The following is a 17,586-nucleotide window of genomic DNA, read 5'->3' as shown; positions in this document are numbered from 1 at the left end:
GGAGCCAGCATTGTGGCAGGCAGGCACAGCCCTATTCAGCCCAGGTGCTAACTCCGCCCACCACTTAGGTAGCAATTGCTTCATTCAGCCTAGTGCTGACTCATCCAGCCTCTGGGGGAATTCCCCAGCCCCTGTCACTCACAAACCAGACAGTCAATACACAAACAGGCCCAGGCGCACAGAAGGGTCAGACAAGAGAACAGCAACTTTCTAAAAGTGCTGTTCTCAAACACAGGATCTAAAAACCACCTTTCCTAAAAGATGCGTTATTAAATTCTGAGTTCAGGGATACTAGATACTTATGTCCTATCTTGCTCCTATGGGAAGAAATGCCGTAACCACTGTAGCCGGCATCCCCCATGTTAACCTATGGAGCAAGATAGCCTTACAATAGTGAAAAACTAAAATGGCGGTAATTCACTACCAGAGCATGTTACCTGCACTAGTACATGCTCTACCTTTCACATACACGGCACCCTGCCCAGGGGGGTACCTTGGGCCTTCCATAGGGGTGACTGATGTGCACGAAAAGGGAAGGGTTCGGCCTGGTCAGCGGGGACGCGGACCAGGAGGGCATGGCAGTTCTAAACTGCCCGTAGGCGCTGCAGTGGCAGGCCCGAGACACCATTTTAGAGCTACTCCTGTGGGTGGCACAATCAGTGCTGCAGGCCCACGAGTAGCATTTGTCATCACCGGCCCTGGCACACCCAGTGCACTTTACTAGGGACTTCATGGTGATACAAATATGCCAAACATGTATACCCAATCAGAATAACAATTTACATAGGGAGCACTTACACTCTGGCACTGATCAGCAGTGGCAGAGTGTCCAAAGCATCTAAACCAGCGAAAACAAATCCAGCACAGCATCAAAAATACAGGAGGCAGAGGCAAAAAGATTGGGGTAATCACGCCAAAAGATGTCAGGTCTAACACTTACGATCTTGGTACTTTTTGATTTTCAGTTACAGCTGACATACTGAGTGTTAAACCGGACATTTAAATGTAATAACAGCTGGTTATTACTTTTGACATCTGGGCCTGTCTGGACTGTTAATATGAGTGTTTCTCATAAGAACAAGTTACTTACCTTTGTTAATGATCTTTTTTAGTTAATACTCTAGCTGCAGATTTCTCACCTTGTGAATATTCCTCAAGTGACGGAATGGATCAGGAAAATTCAAAGCAGCACTTCTGCGTTGATGCCGTTCCGGAAGTCATGAGCATAGCCACATAAAAGCTCCATCTATGCGTGTTGACAAACAAGTTACCTACCTTTGGTAACTATCTTTCTGGTACAGATTCAGTCTAGCCACAAATCGTTACATTTTGAATATTCCTTAGATGTTAGACAGGATCCAGATTCTTTTCAGTAGTACCTCTTCGCATCTGAAGGTGGCGCTATGTAGCTCCACACTGATGCAGTTCCACTCCTTAAGGATGTGCGGATCCTATTTAGGTGTCACTCCCGTGCACTACCACCACGTGATTTCGAGAGTGTCCATGCCCTCAGACACAGAGCCGCAAATGGATTTAACCAGTTTTCAGATTCGTAGACTTGAGATCTGATTAATGGATAGAGTCCAATCAAAGAACGAAGGGGATGGAAGGGTCGGATAAGAACCAATAGAGTCTCTACCAGAAAAAGCATCAAAGGTAACTAATTTGTTCTGATTGAGACCTCTAGCTGCAGATTCCTCACCTATTGAATAGATACCAAAGCAATACCCATTTGAAGGTGGGTCTGTGAACACACTCAAAGCAGAAAGTCCTGCAGGACTGTGTGGGCAAAATGCCATTCTCAGCAAACTGGACTATCCAGGCAATAGTGCTTCGTGAAAGTGTATGCCCATGTAGCCACCTGGCAAATGCCTAGAACATGGACTCTTGAGTGCTAACAGCTTTGACCCTGGTAGAATGAGCACAAAGACCTTACGGCGGCAGCTATCCATCCCGCTTAGGGTGACATACTCTAGTATACAAAAAGTGATGGTTGGAATGCTTGAATTAATATCAGCCACTGGTAATTACTCCGGCAGCATCCTAATCCATTGTTATTTTGCACATCATGCAACATCAGTTCGGACCCAGCTACATGCAAATCAGTGTTGACACTAGTACAATAGAAACAGTCCAGCCCAAACTGCCAAACCAGAGCTTCCCTGAATCTGAACCCAAGCAACCCAGAACCAGTTTCACCCTTGTTATGGGCTCATCAGCCAGGTATAGCTTGGTTCCAGTGACACAGTGTGCACAGGACCCATGATTGGGCATACCCTTCCCACATAGGGCGACATACTAAAACATACAAAAAGTTATGGTTGTGAAGCTTGAATCGATCTCAGCCACTGGTAATTACTTGGGCCGCATTACAATCCATTGTTATTTTGCACACCATGCCACCTCAGTTTGGGCCCAGCTATATCCAAATCAGTCCAGCCTGAACTGTCAAGCCAGGTCCTCCTTGGCCTGGAACACAAGTACCCCAGGACCAGTTTCGCCATTGTTATGAGCTCATCAGCCAGTTCATTTTTTTTAAGCCTTTCAAAAATTGCATCACAAATGGTGACTTAAACAGAAGGCCGGGAGATAACTATTAACGGTGCTCGAAGCAAAACCTTCCAAAATAAGAGATAAAACAAACCAGAGAACGTCAGATAATTTGGCCTGAACAGGATCAATCTGATGTGTGATGCACCAAACCACAAATTTGTCCCAACAGGCGCATACAGTTTTCATTGAGGGACGCATGGCTGCTAAGATGACCAACCACCTCCAGAGGAAGGTTGAAGGTGTTCAGTTGTCACCTCTCAATCTCCAAGCATGAAGGTGGAGATTGTGAAGGTCCGGGTACAAAACACTGTGCTGTTGCTGCAACAGCAGGTCTTCCTGGAGAGGAGCCTGATCAGAGGAAGTGATCGAGCCCAGGAGTTCAGGGTACAATATTCTCCGTGCCCAATTCAGAGCCACTAGGATAACTTGGGCTTGGTCGGTCCTGATCTCCTTGAGAACTCTGGGTAGTAGTGGTATCAGCGGGAAGGCGTACAGGCGTCCCAAGTTCCACTCGGGGTGGAACACCCTGAAAACTCGCAGTAGTAGTGACATTGAGCAGTATCAGCGGTGGCAAATAGATCAAACCACGGTTTTCCCCATTTGTGAAAGAGAGTGTGCGTCATCTCCGGGAGTAACTGGCATTCGTGATCTGCTAGGTGCAAAGAGCTGAGCTTATTCACTCTGGCAATCAATGATCCTGCCAGGTGGTTCACCACTAAGAAAATACCTTCCTTGGCAGCGCAGCCATTTCCAGATGCGCAAGGTCTCCAGGCATACGGCCCACGATCCCACCCCACCCTACTTGTTGCAGTACCACATGGCAGGGTTGTTATCATTAAGCACCTGCACCAGCCATTCCTTGATGGATGGAAGTCTTTCAATGCCATGCGGCTGACCCTCCGCTTCAGAAGCTTGATGTTGGACCAGGACTCAGACAATGACCAGAGGTCTCTGATCTCCACCTCTCCCAGATGGCCACCCCAACCCAGAAGCAATGCATCTGCAACCACGGTCAGTAGTGGATGGGAGAGGGGTCTGCCGCTGATCCAACTGCAGACTAGCAACCACGACTGTAGGTAATTTGCAGTCTCCTTTGAAATCTGTATACAAATCAACATACTTCAGGACCCACAGCAGAGCCTGCATATTCCATCTGGACACCAGCAGCCTTAAAGTCATCCACACTGAGATCCAGGACAGAGGCTGAAACATCAGGATCATAGCCAGAATGTCTGGGACACACTTCTCCATGAGAAAGGCACGAAACCGTACTCACATAGCTGAAAGTATGGCTTGCCATCCTTGGAGAAAATTCAGAATTCTGCCTGTGACATGGTGGTTGTGTGCCAATAAGAAGACTTGTAAGTGTTTTTGTAGCTGTAGAAGCTGGGGAGTAGGGGGAATGGGGGAATGAACTGCATGTTGTCTCAGCTGTCCTCGGCATTGTGTTTGTGTGTGAGGGCCTCGGCCATGAAACAGCTGAAAACCATTGGAGGTACGGGATGTTGGCGAAACGGAAACCCTCTGCCATAGCCACGAAGAGGGAATATTGTCTGGTAGGGGCAGAAAGACGCACAGAACATGCTTTGGCCCTGCTTTCCTTAAGCTGTTCCAGGTCCATATCTGCCTTATTCCCAAAAAGGTGGCAGCCATCAAACAACATGTCCATCAAAGATGCCTAGAAATCTCCCAAGAAGTCCGTAGACCTCATCCAAGTGTGGTGTTGGACTGCCACACATACCCATCACTCAACCTGAGCAGTTGATCGTGTCGAACCACACCAGATTACATTGTGTACATAGCTTCTTTGCGGCTATCCTGGATCAGAGACGCCCAAGGTCATCCATAACTGCAGGCAATAGTTGACATACTATGTCCCACAAAGCATGAGAGTACTGTGCTAGAAGGCAGCTGGCATTCACTGAATGCATAGCTAAGCTTGTGGAAGAAAAAATAAGTTTGGCTAAAGTTTTAATTATTTTAGCAATCACAATCAGGTGGAGTGGTGGGGAAAGCATTCGGAACTGGCCTACATTATTGTGTACGAAAAGCGGGGCCGCCTAGTGCTGGGGGATGGTGCCGAGCAACCTGCTTATTAACTGGCGGTCCTGGAGGGCATCCATATGAGATTCATTAAGTGGTAATAAAGTTTCTGTAGGTACTCGACCAAGCTGGAACATCTATGTGATACTACTGGTCTTCACCTCATTAGTGGAAAGTTGTAGGTCCAGTATTACTGCCACTCATCGCATAACGAAGACAACGGAGGCACTCTCCTCAGTGGCCAAGCCAGCAGCCAAAACAATGCTAATGTCTGGGGGAATATCCAGGCCACTGGCGCCTTGGAGATATTCATATCAGTTTTCCTCATCATATTGGGGGGCCAAAATAATTGAACTCATGGTCTGAATTAGTGCTGAAAAGATTGTGCAAAGTTTGGGCCCTACCATATGGTAAGGGCAAAGTCTAAAAACTACAGACAGTTTTCACAGTCTGAGCTCCAGAACTGGTCGAGGTTGTGGTGTATTTTGCTTAGAGTTGGAAAGCACAATGGGTTGTAAATCCTCCTCCAGCGTCAGTGGCGTCGGTGCTAAGGGGACTGGTGTAGTGAGTGGCGCTGGAACCAAAATCTGCACCAGTTTGAAACCCAAAGTGGGTTTAAGGGAAACAGACAGCGCCAAGGGTGGTCACCATAAACATAACTTGTGAGGGTCTGTCAGAGATATCTGTTTGCGGAGTCCCTACACAGCTTTAACCCGGTTGTGAGAAGTTGGCCTGTTATATGCTGTCCACTAATTGTAGTGGGCACCTTGTACCAGTCCAAACAACCCTTATTGATGATTAGGTTAAAGACAATCCTTATTGAAAGCTATCCTAGTGGGAGCTATGGAGAGCAGCCTTCAGGTGAAGTCCAGAAGGAATGTAAAGCAGCTTGTTTTACCAGATCAGAACCTCCTGAATGACCAAATGAAAGAAGAACCACACAAGGAATATATCAAATATATGTATTTATTACTAAACACTCCCTCCTAACCTCTTTATGAGATTAGAGAACAAAGCACACAATATTAAATCACTAGAACGACAATAAACAGCACAATACACAGTGGGCTCCAGGGGGAGACCAAACCATATACTAAGAAAGTGTATAACAACCACAACTTGACTAGACACAGTGCCAAGAGCACGTAGAATCGCTGGGACCCCAAGGAACCACCCAAAGTAGTGACACAGGGGACCCACGGAGGACCGGTGCAGTGTGAGAACACAGGCACGAGCTCCGTACAACTATGGGAAAGTCGCAATCGAGGAGTCCGGCGTGGGGCACTAGTACGCGGATCGGCGGCTCTAAGTTTTCAGAGTCGGGAACTTAGATAACAGAGTAACCGAACCAATTCTGAAATTTGCCCAGCAGACCTTATTTGGATTTCACCCCATGCCACAGAATAAATGTGGCCTGGAATTATCGCCACATTAGAAACTACAACACAGTGAATCCGTTCAGCAGTGAACAAGTCGCATGTACAACTTTACTGAGGCGACGAAACAAGTGTTGGCTTGGGAACTGTTCACTTACTGAAAGCTTGAAGATCAAGTAAAAGAAGAGAAACAAAACCAACAGATTGATTTATTGTCTTATATGGGAAGAACATCTGAAACTATCCGTTTACGTGTGCTGTGGTATACTCGTCACCCAAAGTAGTGACACAGGGGACCTATGAAGGAAGGGTGCAGTGTGAGAACAAAGGCGCGAGCTCCATACAACTCTATGGGAAAGTCGCGGTTGGAATGTTAAATATTAAGGACACTTCGGAGAGGACTTTAAGCAAACCCTTTCAAACCTAGAAGGTTCTAAGGCCAGCAACCTTGTGAGCACCAGAGTACTCTTGCTACCTAACCCAGGGAAGCCGGGTGCATAGGGGTCATGTAATGTTCGGAATCTTCGTCGTTTTCAATGGCGTAATGCTGGAAAGTGCTGCTGCCATGAAGAGGATAAGTGTCTGGTGGAATTCAAGCCTGGATTCGAGGTGAGGAGAACATGAAAGCAGAGGGGACAGAGTGAGTCACTTCAGGGTGACCAAGGGCTCGGTAGACTAATGCCCACCGATGTCGGGTGCTTCAGGTGAGTTGAAGCGATGCTCGACTCTGCAGCCACGGGGAACAGGAGACGTCGACGACAACCATAGTCCAGAGGTGAGCTGTCCCACGAAGGCTGTCGAGTGCTGGTGAGGGGGGGTAGTTTGGGGGTCAGTGGAGAGTCAGGGCACACCTGGAGCAACCAGGAGAGCCCGCGGGAAGTTAAAGTTACCTTCATAGGGACCCACAGGCCAACGGACCAGGAATCGCGAAGAGACCTTTGAGATGAATCATGAAATACCAGCCCATGGTACACTCGTGGACTGTAGGCCGGAAATCTTCGGTGGAAACACTGCTCGGCGTCAGGACTACAAGGAGCCCAAAGCACAGCCTCAGGGGTTGCCAAAAACCATATGCTGCTGCAAACGTACACGGTGCACAGGGGTATGAGTTGCACCGTCCCCACGAGGGATACGGGCCATAGAATTGCTGAGAGAGCAGATCAACCTCAGAGACCTCGTGAGTCCACCTCCTGTGTTGCAGAAATCTTCGGAGTCCTCAGGAGCTTCGAAGATGCAAACCGGTCAGATTTGTTTAGGTGCCTGCTTAGGAGGGAAGTAACTCCTTTACTCCAAGGCAGTTTCTTCAGTCGTCCAGCATCGTGCAGATCGTTGAAGTACTTGGTTTCTGTAGCAGAGTTTATTCCAGGTAATATCTAAAGTCCTGTAGTCAGGGGTTCCTACTTTATACCCAAGGAAGGGGTGGGACAAACTCTGGGGACTCACCTATGGGAGGGTCAGGACAGAGAGGTAGCTACACCAATGTCCTTTGTCCAGTTTCGTGCAAGAGCAAATGGCTCCTGCAACCGGTTTGAGCTGGACTATGCACAGGGACACTAAATGTACCCCCATTGCAGACATCAAAGCACTCTGAGTGCACCCACCCAGCCCCAATACACTAAAGCCTGTCTGGGAGGTGGTTACACCTCCTTGCGACAGGAAGCCTATTGTCAAGCCTTCCCCTGCTTGAGCTTGGCTCAGCAGCAGGAGGGCAGACTCGTGTCTGTCAGCATCCATTTTGTGATGCCAAGGTCGAGAAAGCTACCAGTGTGTCGCATATGTTCCTTTAGGAGGGTGGAGTCATACCTCCCCCGCCGGTTGCTGGCCAGGGGGTAGGATTCCAAGGTGTTTGACACCAAACACGATGTGTTTCTAAAAAGCCGTTTTAAAGTTAGCATTTACCGCGAGGTTATAATGCACTTAAAAGTATATGGTTGGCTGCATCACAGAACAACCCCGGAGAAAAGGTTCCGAAGGCTGCAGAGGGGCTCTGCTCATGCATGGGCACCCTCTCACATAAAATCCAGCACCCAGCCTTCAGGATTGATAAGGCCTGCCATAGGGGTGACTGATAGGTTTATATGTGCAGTTATATAAGGTAGATATAGTGAACCTATATCTAAGTAAGGGATGCATGCACCACATTACACAGGCTGCAGTAGCAGACCTGTGGTGTCAGTTTGAGTGGTCTCTCAGGGGTGGCACAATACATGCTGCAGCCCCTGGGAGGCCTCTGGGGTACCTATGCCCTGGGTACATAGTATACCATATACTAGAGACTTATAAGGATACCCCAGAATCCAATCTGGAGTTTACCTAAAGTACCTGCAATAAATTTAGAGGAGAAAACAGCTAGGCTGGGGTCCTGGATGGCAGGATCCCAGCCAGTCTAAGTCGAAAAAGGTGTAACATCAGCAAAAAGTGGGGGTAACTATAAGATCCTACCCTCCTACACCTGTTATTTTAGGGAATTACATTTTCCCTAGCAAACTGTTGTCAGAAAAAAGGGTAAAAAAAAAACGAGGATTAAGTCTGCATTTGGGTCCGATGGTGAGAAAAGAAAGTAACTGACGTCAGTGTGTATGAGTGGTGCTTCATATGCAGCTCTGGTCCTCACTTTTGGAGTGGAACGACATTGGAGCAGAACCACATGACACCAAACACCGGCATGCATGAGAACCGCTTCGAATTTTACAGATCCAGACAGACTCCTTGGTAATATTCACAAGATGAGGACTTCGCAGTGACAAGCTTCCATCATAAAGTAGGGTTTGCTCCTACAGGACATACTGAAAACATTCTGTACATGCTCCCATTCGGAATTTGGGTTTAGGCAGCCTGTATCAATTGTGTGCACATTCAGGTGACCTACAAGAAGGACAACGTATAAATCTAAATGAGAAAAAAAGTTTCCAAATGTAGGGACGGGCACATTGAGTGCAAAACAGATTGTCACATCTCTGATAACTAGTGGTCAAAATGCCCATTGTCCACAATTCAAAAATCAAAAAAAACCTAGTGGAAATATGGATGCTCTTCACATCAACAGAGCAAATATTATAAGAGGACCAAAGAAAAAGGCTTCATTTTAAAATTCCAGACCTTCACACAAGGCAAGGATGAACGAAAAAAGTTATAATAGAGTCAAGCTATCACATGAAATATGAAAACTACAAGAAGCTACTTTGCCTGTAAAGTTTTATACAATTAATGTGGAAAAAACATAGGAATGCTAGTAATCAGAAAAGAGGCAAACATTTTATTGTGATTCATAGTATAGAATGATATTTGTTTAAATCATTGCACGTATCAATTACCCGCTCAAAACAGAACCTACATTTGACGCATCAATTACCTACCCATAACAGAACCTACAGAAGTATTTGAGGTTTTGTCTTAATCGCAGGTCTTGCTACAAGTGCTCTGCTGCATTCTCATTGAGATACACAGACCGATTTGGTTAGGCGTTTTAAAACATATTTGTTCTAGCATCAAGCTTTTGTCCAACCCAGACATAACAACCATTTACATTAGAAGAAGAAAGTGTAAGATTACCGTTAATAACCCCCAAGAAATAGTCCTTTATGAAGTCAGGTCTGCTAGTTCTTCTACAAGAGTTACATTGTAATGTGCCATGTAAAAAGCAACTATCAAACAGATGTGAAATCAAGACACTACATTTAATTGCCTATTCTACAACAGTATTTTCAATTGTGTGTTAGGAGCAGGTTGCAATAAGCAATAGCCACACAACTTCCGGGATGATTAATGCTACAGTTTTCTCTAAGATTTGAAAACCTCCTTTGTGGCAAAAAGGCAGTGTCTGATCTAGCATGTCTCACTTACTATAGAGAGCAATAGCTCTACCCATGTTTGAATAACATGCTTCCAAGTGAAAAGGGAAACATTTTTCAAAAAATGAAAACAAGAAAAAACAGCCATTGATGATTTGTGTTTGCTACAATTTAAGAGCGTTAAAGAATGATTCCTCTGTTTTTCAATTAAACCTGGACTACTTAATTTCACGTTCTTTCAGCCATGCCAGCATAAGTTGATCACAACTGCAAAAAGATTATCATCCTATGATTATAACAAACAGTAGGGGAGGGGGGACACAAAATTGCTGACTAAAAAAGCATGGCTAGTTGACACTGCTGTTCGAAACATTTGCTCTTTTGCACAGGATGGGCAAAAACACAAGAAGCCCACACTTTGCTACCATAGCAAAGCACCAGTTCCAGAGAATAGGATCACCTTTGATCTGATAACCATATCTTCACAAACGTGAATTTTTTAAAAACCTGATGGAAACGAAACCGTGAGAGAACAATCCAGATTTTGGAGCAAATTTATCTAAACAGTTTACATTAAAAACTAACTTGGTGGTACTTTTCATCCTTTTTTACTTACTGATCTCCACTCTATTTACAACATAACACTGAGAACATCAACAGAAGCTTAGCCTGGCTTTTGACTTGAGTGAAGACATTACTTTACAGAGCTTTACAATTATTCACAGCAGGTGGATATTTGTGTAATCGTTCTTAGTAATTTAAAGATACTTTAGATAAACACAGTAAACGGAGGTGTTTAGAAATCTCTCCACTTAAAATATACAAGTAGGTTTTTGGAACAAATTGAACTGTACAAGTTTCTGGTCAGAGCTCATGTCCAACTAGGCAACTAAGCATCAAACACTGCCTTGTAGATAGCACTGTGCTAACTACAATACTCTACTCATTTTCTGCAAGTTAAACATATTATTTTCAATTAGAAGTAATATACAAATTTACTTACATGAACTATTTAACAATGCACAGAAGACGCAAAGTTTGTAAGCGTTGTAGCAAATACAACATATAACATAAATGGTTTACATTGGTCCTTGATATATGCTTTTACACATCCTGTAAGCACTATCTCAAGGCAAGCACACAGTGTTATAAGGAATGAACAAAAGATGTGTGGCATGGCATTTCTACACCAGAAATAGAAATACCATGCATGAAAAGAAAGCTCATGCTCTTAAAAATGTACTTCGGCATAAAGCGACGTGGAAGGTGTCGATCTTTTCTCTGTGTTATTCCTAAGGCTTAGTGTTTGGCATATTGTAAAAAAGAGCACAGGGTGGTTACTTTCAAAACTATAGAATTTGCGGAATGGTCTAATCAGTGACACACTGCTATTAAGCTACATGTTAAAAACCAAAAGGGTATGTGAACGACATCAGCCACAGAATCCAACTTTCAACAGGTCGCCAATACTGTAAATAGATGATCCTGACATCTTAATCCAGAACATGAACAGGCTGGTATTCTCCAAATCCTACAGAAGGTAACCAATTTATTCTACAACATGAACAAATAACAGCAAAATGTGTAGTACATGCAGCAAAACAAACAAAAACAAAAGTGCAGTTCGCAACCACCTAGTGAATAATATGCTAGTCACAACAACCTCTTTGATCTGACCAGGCAGCGAGAGGGGTATTGTAAATTCAGTGAAAGCAGGCAATATGATATTCATAGAACTACATTTTTATTTTGGCCTGTAGAAAGTCAGGTCTTAAGCAGCAAAAAAGATGCACAAAACTCTATTGTGGCATTAATCTAGGTGCATTTTTCTTATAACACTCAAACTGCATTGCAAAAAGTCAGGATTTCTTTTTCCGCATCACAACATTTGCAAGACAACCTAGTTCAGGCTTTCAGCTAAATAGGAGAGAACAAGCCCCTCCTCAGTTATAAATTAAACACATTTGGTGATCTGCGAATTTTAAAATAGCTTGCTAAATTATACAAAACTGTTGAGTAATTGTAGTAAAAATGTATGCTGCTGAAGAATAAAACACATTTTAAGACATCCAAAACATGTTTCATACCATCATACCACTGCAAGGAATTTAAAGAATATCGCATAACCAGGTCTCAACATTCATTGAAGATAAAATCGAAGACATAAAAAAAAAAAAAAAGAAATCAGACATAGAAATATCGGACTGTACCTTTAAAAGTGTCCCATTAGGCAAAATAAAGAAATCAAACAAACATCACATGTAAATAAATTTTTGGGGAAACCATAATGAGGTTTCAGTTGCATTTTGCTATGTAGTGATAACTTCCACACCAAAGATTAAGATAGCACATGGAAAATGGGTTTTATTTGCAAAGAAATACATTTTCGAGGAGATGGAAGGTCAGGAGTTGTCAAAAGGAGCCTAATTTGAGGTTTTGGGTCCGTGAGACAGGCATTAGCTTTATCCTCTTCTAGAAAGGCTGAGATTTGGACAATGGTCTTGCTTGAATCTGGTTATGGCCTGTTAAAATGGACGTGCAATGTAGTTTTAGCTGTCATATTTAACAAGATTTCAATGTTTCAAATATATGTCAAGCTCTTGGGCAAATTATGGGAGCAGACAAAAGGAATGTAGCATGCACGTGCATTGTTTGTGATAGGTTTCATTTTTCTTTACAGCAGTAATGATTGAAGTTTGCAGGCAAACGACTGCCTCCAATAGGTGCAATAAAATCCCGACAGATGCAGTAGTGTAAATATGTGCATGGCGCTTTACAACACTTATTTGAAAGTCAGACCAAAGAGGAGGAAGACAAGATGGGATATAAATTAAACAATAAAAAGTGAACCTTAGAATAGCAGGTCCTGGTGTGGTTAAAGATTAAAAAAAATCGTATTTTGAATCTGGGGAGAGAAGAACTGCCATTAATCAATGGTGAGCTAAATGGCCGTCACTGAAGCCTGCAGTTCGAAGTCGTGTAAAATGTAGAGTTTCAGATGGCTGTTGCTAAACTGGCTTTGGAAAAGAACCCTCAATTACTTTACCCGAGCTCACCAGTGTAATCAGTACCCTCCTAATTAACATGTCAGAGGGATACAAAGCACTTAGCACAAATTAGGTTTGCAGTTTATTGTAAATACGCTTATCCTTCACAAACTCCCCGAAAGAATGGAACTATTCATGCAGAAGAATGCACATTCTGAAGCCCACAACTGGGGATCCATCTTATTTCAAATCTAGAGTGCCTGTTTGCATTGCTAAAATATGGATCTGTGAAGCATTCACCTGTCTCAAGAGCGTCCTGCAGTGGTTCCTTTTGAAATCATTAACCTGAGCACCTATAAAATGTCAAGGGGCAGGACTCTTCCTGGTACTTTGCACGATAGGTGTTTTGGTTTGCACGACTCCATTACCAACTTTATAAGATTTCTTTTGCAGGGAATAGACAATTACTATTTGACCACACATTCATTTCTCGTCCCATTTTTCACTAGGATGAAGGCTCCTCATACACTTAAACCTGCAGAAGACTGTGCTGGGTTTTATCTGCAGGGGTCCCATCAGTGATGTCATAACCTGCTTAATAATGTTGAAAAGTGAGGTAGGGTACTCATGAGATTGTAAAAATAAAAAAAAACAAAAAAACAGGGAGCCCCTCAATGATCATTTTAAGGAATAATGCAGGAGATCCTTTGCACACACACACTAAACCTAATTTTACCATTCACCATTTCTCGCCTCATGGAACACAATACAAAGAATCCATGACAACAAACGGATTGGTTACCATTTCTTTTTTCTCAACTATGCCCTGAAGATAAGTAAAATGGGGGTGGGGGGTGGGAGGGGGGGGGGGGGGTCCTCCGTCGTACAAAATGGAGCCATCTTTCAGGAAAAACACAAAGCTCAAGAAATCCTCCACCTCCGTCAGAATTCTGCAAATCTGTAACGTTAAAATCCACGTCCCCTAAAACACTAAAATCCATGGGACATAAAACAAAGGATAATGGGTACAAAGAAAAACAGGCAACTAAAATTCCATGCATGTATATTGTTGTGGCTTCTGCACATAATTGTGTCGACTACTACCCACAGGTTGCTTCTTGAAACGGAAATGCTACATTTGGCTTAGTTGTGATCAACTTCGATGCTTTGTTATTTTTTTCGGCTGTAAAGAATGGAGAGGGGCTCCAAAGAGGCCCAGGAACATTTAGTTCTAATAAGGGAGAGTTGTGTCGGAGATGCTTTTTGAGACCCATTTAAAACACAATGCTTGTAATTGCGTTTGGTTCCATCTGGAATAGGTTCATGGAGAGCAGGTGAACGGACGCTCCACAGGCTGTGTAAAACAGATTTATAACACTGCTAGGATTTCCTTAAGGCAGATGCATATGATGCTCCAGCTCTCCACACTAACGACACCCACATTCATGCTGAAGGATACATCATCAATACAAGGCAGACCAAACAAAGATTAACGTGCAACAACTCGGTGCCCAGATTGGATTTCCCAAATATAAGTGAGGATAATGTGTGGAAAACTGCACTGCACGCCTATGAGAAAAAACTGGAGTTGTAAATTTGCAGATCATGTCAGAAAGCTGACCTTGTATCATATCAATCCCTTACTCATGTGAAAACCACATTTTAGACTGGGATATATTTTTGAAGCAAGGTTAACGTACCATGAGAGGAGAGTCACCAACAGTTCAATGAGAAAAATGATGCATCATTGTCTAGTTTGTTTTTGTATATGGTTCTTAATATCAACATTAGGTCTATTTCTAAGCTCTCCCAATTTTGGAATCTAAGGCATCAGCAGAAGAAAGTTAAGTAAACTAACCGGGACCAAACACTCTGGTGAGATAAGGAAGCGGTTTTTGTAATACACCTTTCAATTCTATATTTGGAAAATCAGCCACTCCACATATTTCAATACAAACCATTAGGCAATACAAAGCATTAGGAAGTGTTTTTGAGTGAGTTACTTTACTCTGGGATAGAGAAGAAAAAAAAATCCTTTTGCTAAATTGAATAGGGTGCCAAAAAGTGGAATTCATGGTCCTTCACAAGCACGGTCAACATATATATAAGACTGAGTATAAAAGCAAAACACAAGAGCGCCATTGCCTTAGCAACCATGAAATGTACATCATACAGTGGAGGGGTGGAGTGTGTATAAGGGGAGGGTACTGTTTATGCTGAGATAAAGAATGAAAACTAGTTAGCTAATGGTCAAGTGCAAGTTAACACGTGGGCTATGAAATAACACTGGCAGGAAAGATGGGTGGCAGTGAAGTAATATGGCACAACCCACAATCATGTATCATCATTACCAGTAGGGTGTGACTGGATTTCTTCACATCTCTGTCATCAAGCCAATATTCAGCATCCGCTACCGTAGCGGGAGGCACGGTTCAGAAAAGACATCATCAGTAGATGTAAACAAACCCTCTTCTGAGTTTTCCCCGTCCATTTATAAATATAACATCGGACTTTATTCAGATTTGTGACATAAAACCATAGAATAAGTGAAAGGCAGAAGGAACGCAGTTTTTATTTTTTAAGTGCAGGGAGAGTCGGCAGTCTGCAATGTGTTCAGGTAGACCTCCAAGTTCTGAATGCCCCCAATAAGAATGGGAACCTCCACAGCTGATGCGATATTCCCAAAATTACTGTGCTTAAAGCTGGAAAAAAATCCAGATTCTCAGTTGTACGCCACCACCATGGAAAGAATAAGACCATGTTCCCAAAGAAAGGGCTAAGAGACCACAAGCTGGTGTGGAAAGCAAGTCAGTAGAGACTCCAATTCTGGCTTGAGGAATCCCAGTTGCTGAGCCGCTTTCCACACACACAGATTCAGTCCATCTTTTCTTTTTGAACCAGTTTCGGGGCATCGACGAAATCCTTGCCATTGTACAGGATAATGGCACCTGTTCCAAAGCTTGCTGTTCCCCAGAAGAGCACATAGGCCAATGTCTCCGTCCACGTATCGCCTGCAATGAAATGAAATAAACTCACATGGTGCACTTTGCTCATCTAAATGTATATACAGGTCAGAACAGGGAAACAACACTTACACTACATGCTCCCTATAAACGTACATGTATTTATGAAGATTTCCCTTACATTTCAAGAAGTTCACTACTGTAGCTGCTGTGACAATCACAGAGCACCCATTAGGCAAGGCCCTGTGGCAGCTATCCAATTAAGGCATGGTAGGACCACTTTCAAGTCGCCATTCATCTGCAGTCATTAGCTAACCTGAGGATGAGCAGTCGCTGAATTGCACTGCGCATGGAAAAAAAACAAGCATTGGGAAAAACCAATAGGTCTCTCCTATGGGCGAGCTATTGCCTTTGGCATTCGGGGTGGAAACTGGATGAGTTTAAAAAGCGCTATGAAGCGGCTAGAACTGGCCGCTTTATAGCACTTTTTAAGGTCGAGATTTAAGAGATGGGGCTGGAAGGAGGCGGAGAAGAACGAGGGACAGGATAAAAAGAAACAGGGAGGGACCACCACCCTGAATCTCTATGTAAAGTAGACCTAGAGTGGGTTAAGAAGAACTTTATTATGCAAAGCGAGGCAGAGCGGGAAAATCTGGAGCTTTGCAAATCATCAGTCAGGACCCACTTTCTGGTAATTTCGTCATTAAAAATGCAATCATATTTGTTAGTTGTTACTAACTAATTCCATAGATGGCTTCTGACGAAATTTCGTTTTAATCAAATACACCAGGTGCTATGAGATTTACAAGGTTGGAAGAGGCCTGAAGACGTGACCCCGTGTAAATGCGATGATTTCTCCCCCCAAGATACTATGCATTTTATGTTATTCTGCCCCTTCTTCCATGAATCAAGAAAAAGGTTTATTTTTCCTGTATTGAATACGATGAATTTTGTCCAATGTAAACCTGCATTATTGTATTTACAACTGTTGGAAACTCCTTATATCATGTGTAGTGTTGCTAGCTTCCTTGTTGCGTCTGTCAGGAGTAGGAGATTGAGACAGGGAGCTGAATAGGATATGGTAAATTGTATAACATAGGTCATGTACACTGATTAGCGAACTTTAACAATGAATGAGTCTATTTAAAGTACCATTTTAACTGAATGTTAAACTGTATATAATACTTTTAATGATTTCAATTTGTATAGCATACTTTTATGATTTTAATTAATCGAATAAAGTGGTTTGACTGACTGACTGAACAGGGAGGGAGAGGGTAGGGATAAGCTAAATAAAAAAAAGGGTGTCCAGCAGCAAACTACAAGCACATAGAAACTGCTTTGCTAAGAGCAGGACAGCTAAAACAGTGATCACACGCTCTGCATATGCACATGTGGACTGCATAGCCAATGCATACCTGGGAAATAAGCGCAGAACACTAGGATTGGCTGAGGGATTAGTTTAAAAAAAATAACAAAAACATAAAAGAGCTATGATGCAGCCAGCACAGACCACGTCAAATCCCCCCAAAAAGTACCTACATTTCAGCATGAGCAGCAGATGGCCAGCAGAGTGTCACCCCTCAAAAAGGTAATTAATCTGTACTTGTTCCATGCAAAAACGGCCCCCTTCAGAATATAACTCTGTGCGATGTCCATGCCGGACTTAATGGTGGCATTGTCATACACTGCTTACTTGTCAAATTATGGAGATATTGCCGAGTGCTGTGGCTATGACAAGAAGGGTGCCCTTGGCAAAAGAAGTCATTCCCTTAGCATTTTGTGAGACACGTTGCCACACTCATACTATTAGATCTTTTAACAGCATTTGATACTATCTCCCACTTCAATCTGTTAAATCAAATAAGTGATA

At 43.2% G+C, this 17,586-nt stretch overlaps 1 protein-coding gene across 4 annotated transcripts in view; it reads right to left on the bottom strand.

Annotated features, from left to right (window-relative positions):
• Positions 1–9,210: 9,210 nt before the first annotated feature.
• The window catches only part of SACM1L (SAC1 like phosphatidylinositide phosphatase), a 411,244-nt gene continuing 402,868 nt past the window's right edge, over positions 9,211–17,586 (bottom strand). For 2 of the 4 annotated variants that reach the window (XR_015309871.1, XR_015309872.1), the window contains exons 19-20: positions 13,876–15,761; positions 9,211–13,828 (exon numbers count right to left, since the gene is read on the bottom strand). Coding sequence is in view for 2 of the 4 variants with exons in the window: in XM_086964916.1 (XP_086821042.1) it covers positions 15,625–15,761 (137 nt within the window). In the remaining 2 variants the exon portion in view is untranslated. Of the gene's footprint in view, positions 15,762–17,586 lie in introns of all 4 variants that reach the window. The other 2 variants (XM_086964916.1, XM_086964917.1) reach the window with 1 other exon arrangement.

This window comes from Lissotriton vulgaris, chromosome 4_1 (genome assembly GCF_964263255.1).
Source record: "Lissotriton vulgaris chromosome 4_1, aLisVul1.2, whole genome shotgun sequence".
NCBI classification, from domain to species: Eukaryota; Metazoa; Chordata; class Amphibia; order Caudata; family Salamandridae; genus Lissotriton; species Lissotriton vulgaris.
This window is presented reverse-complemented; position numbering and strand designations above follow the sequence as displayed.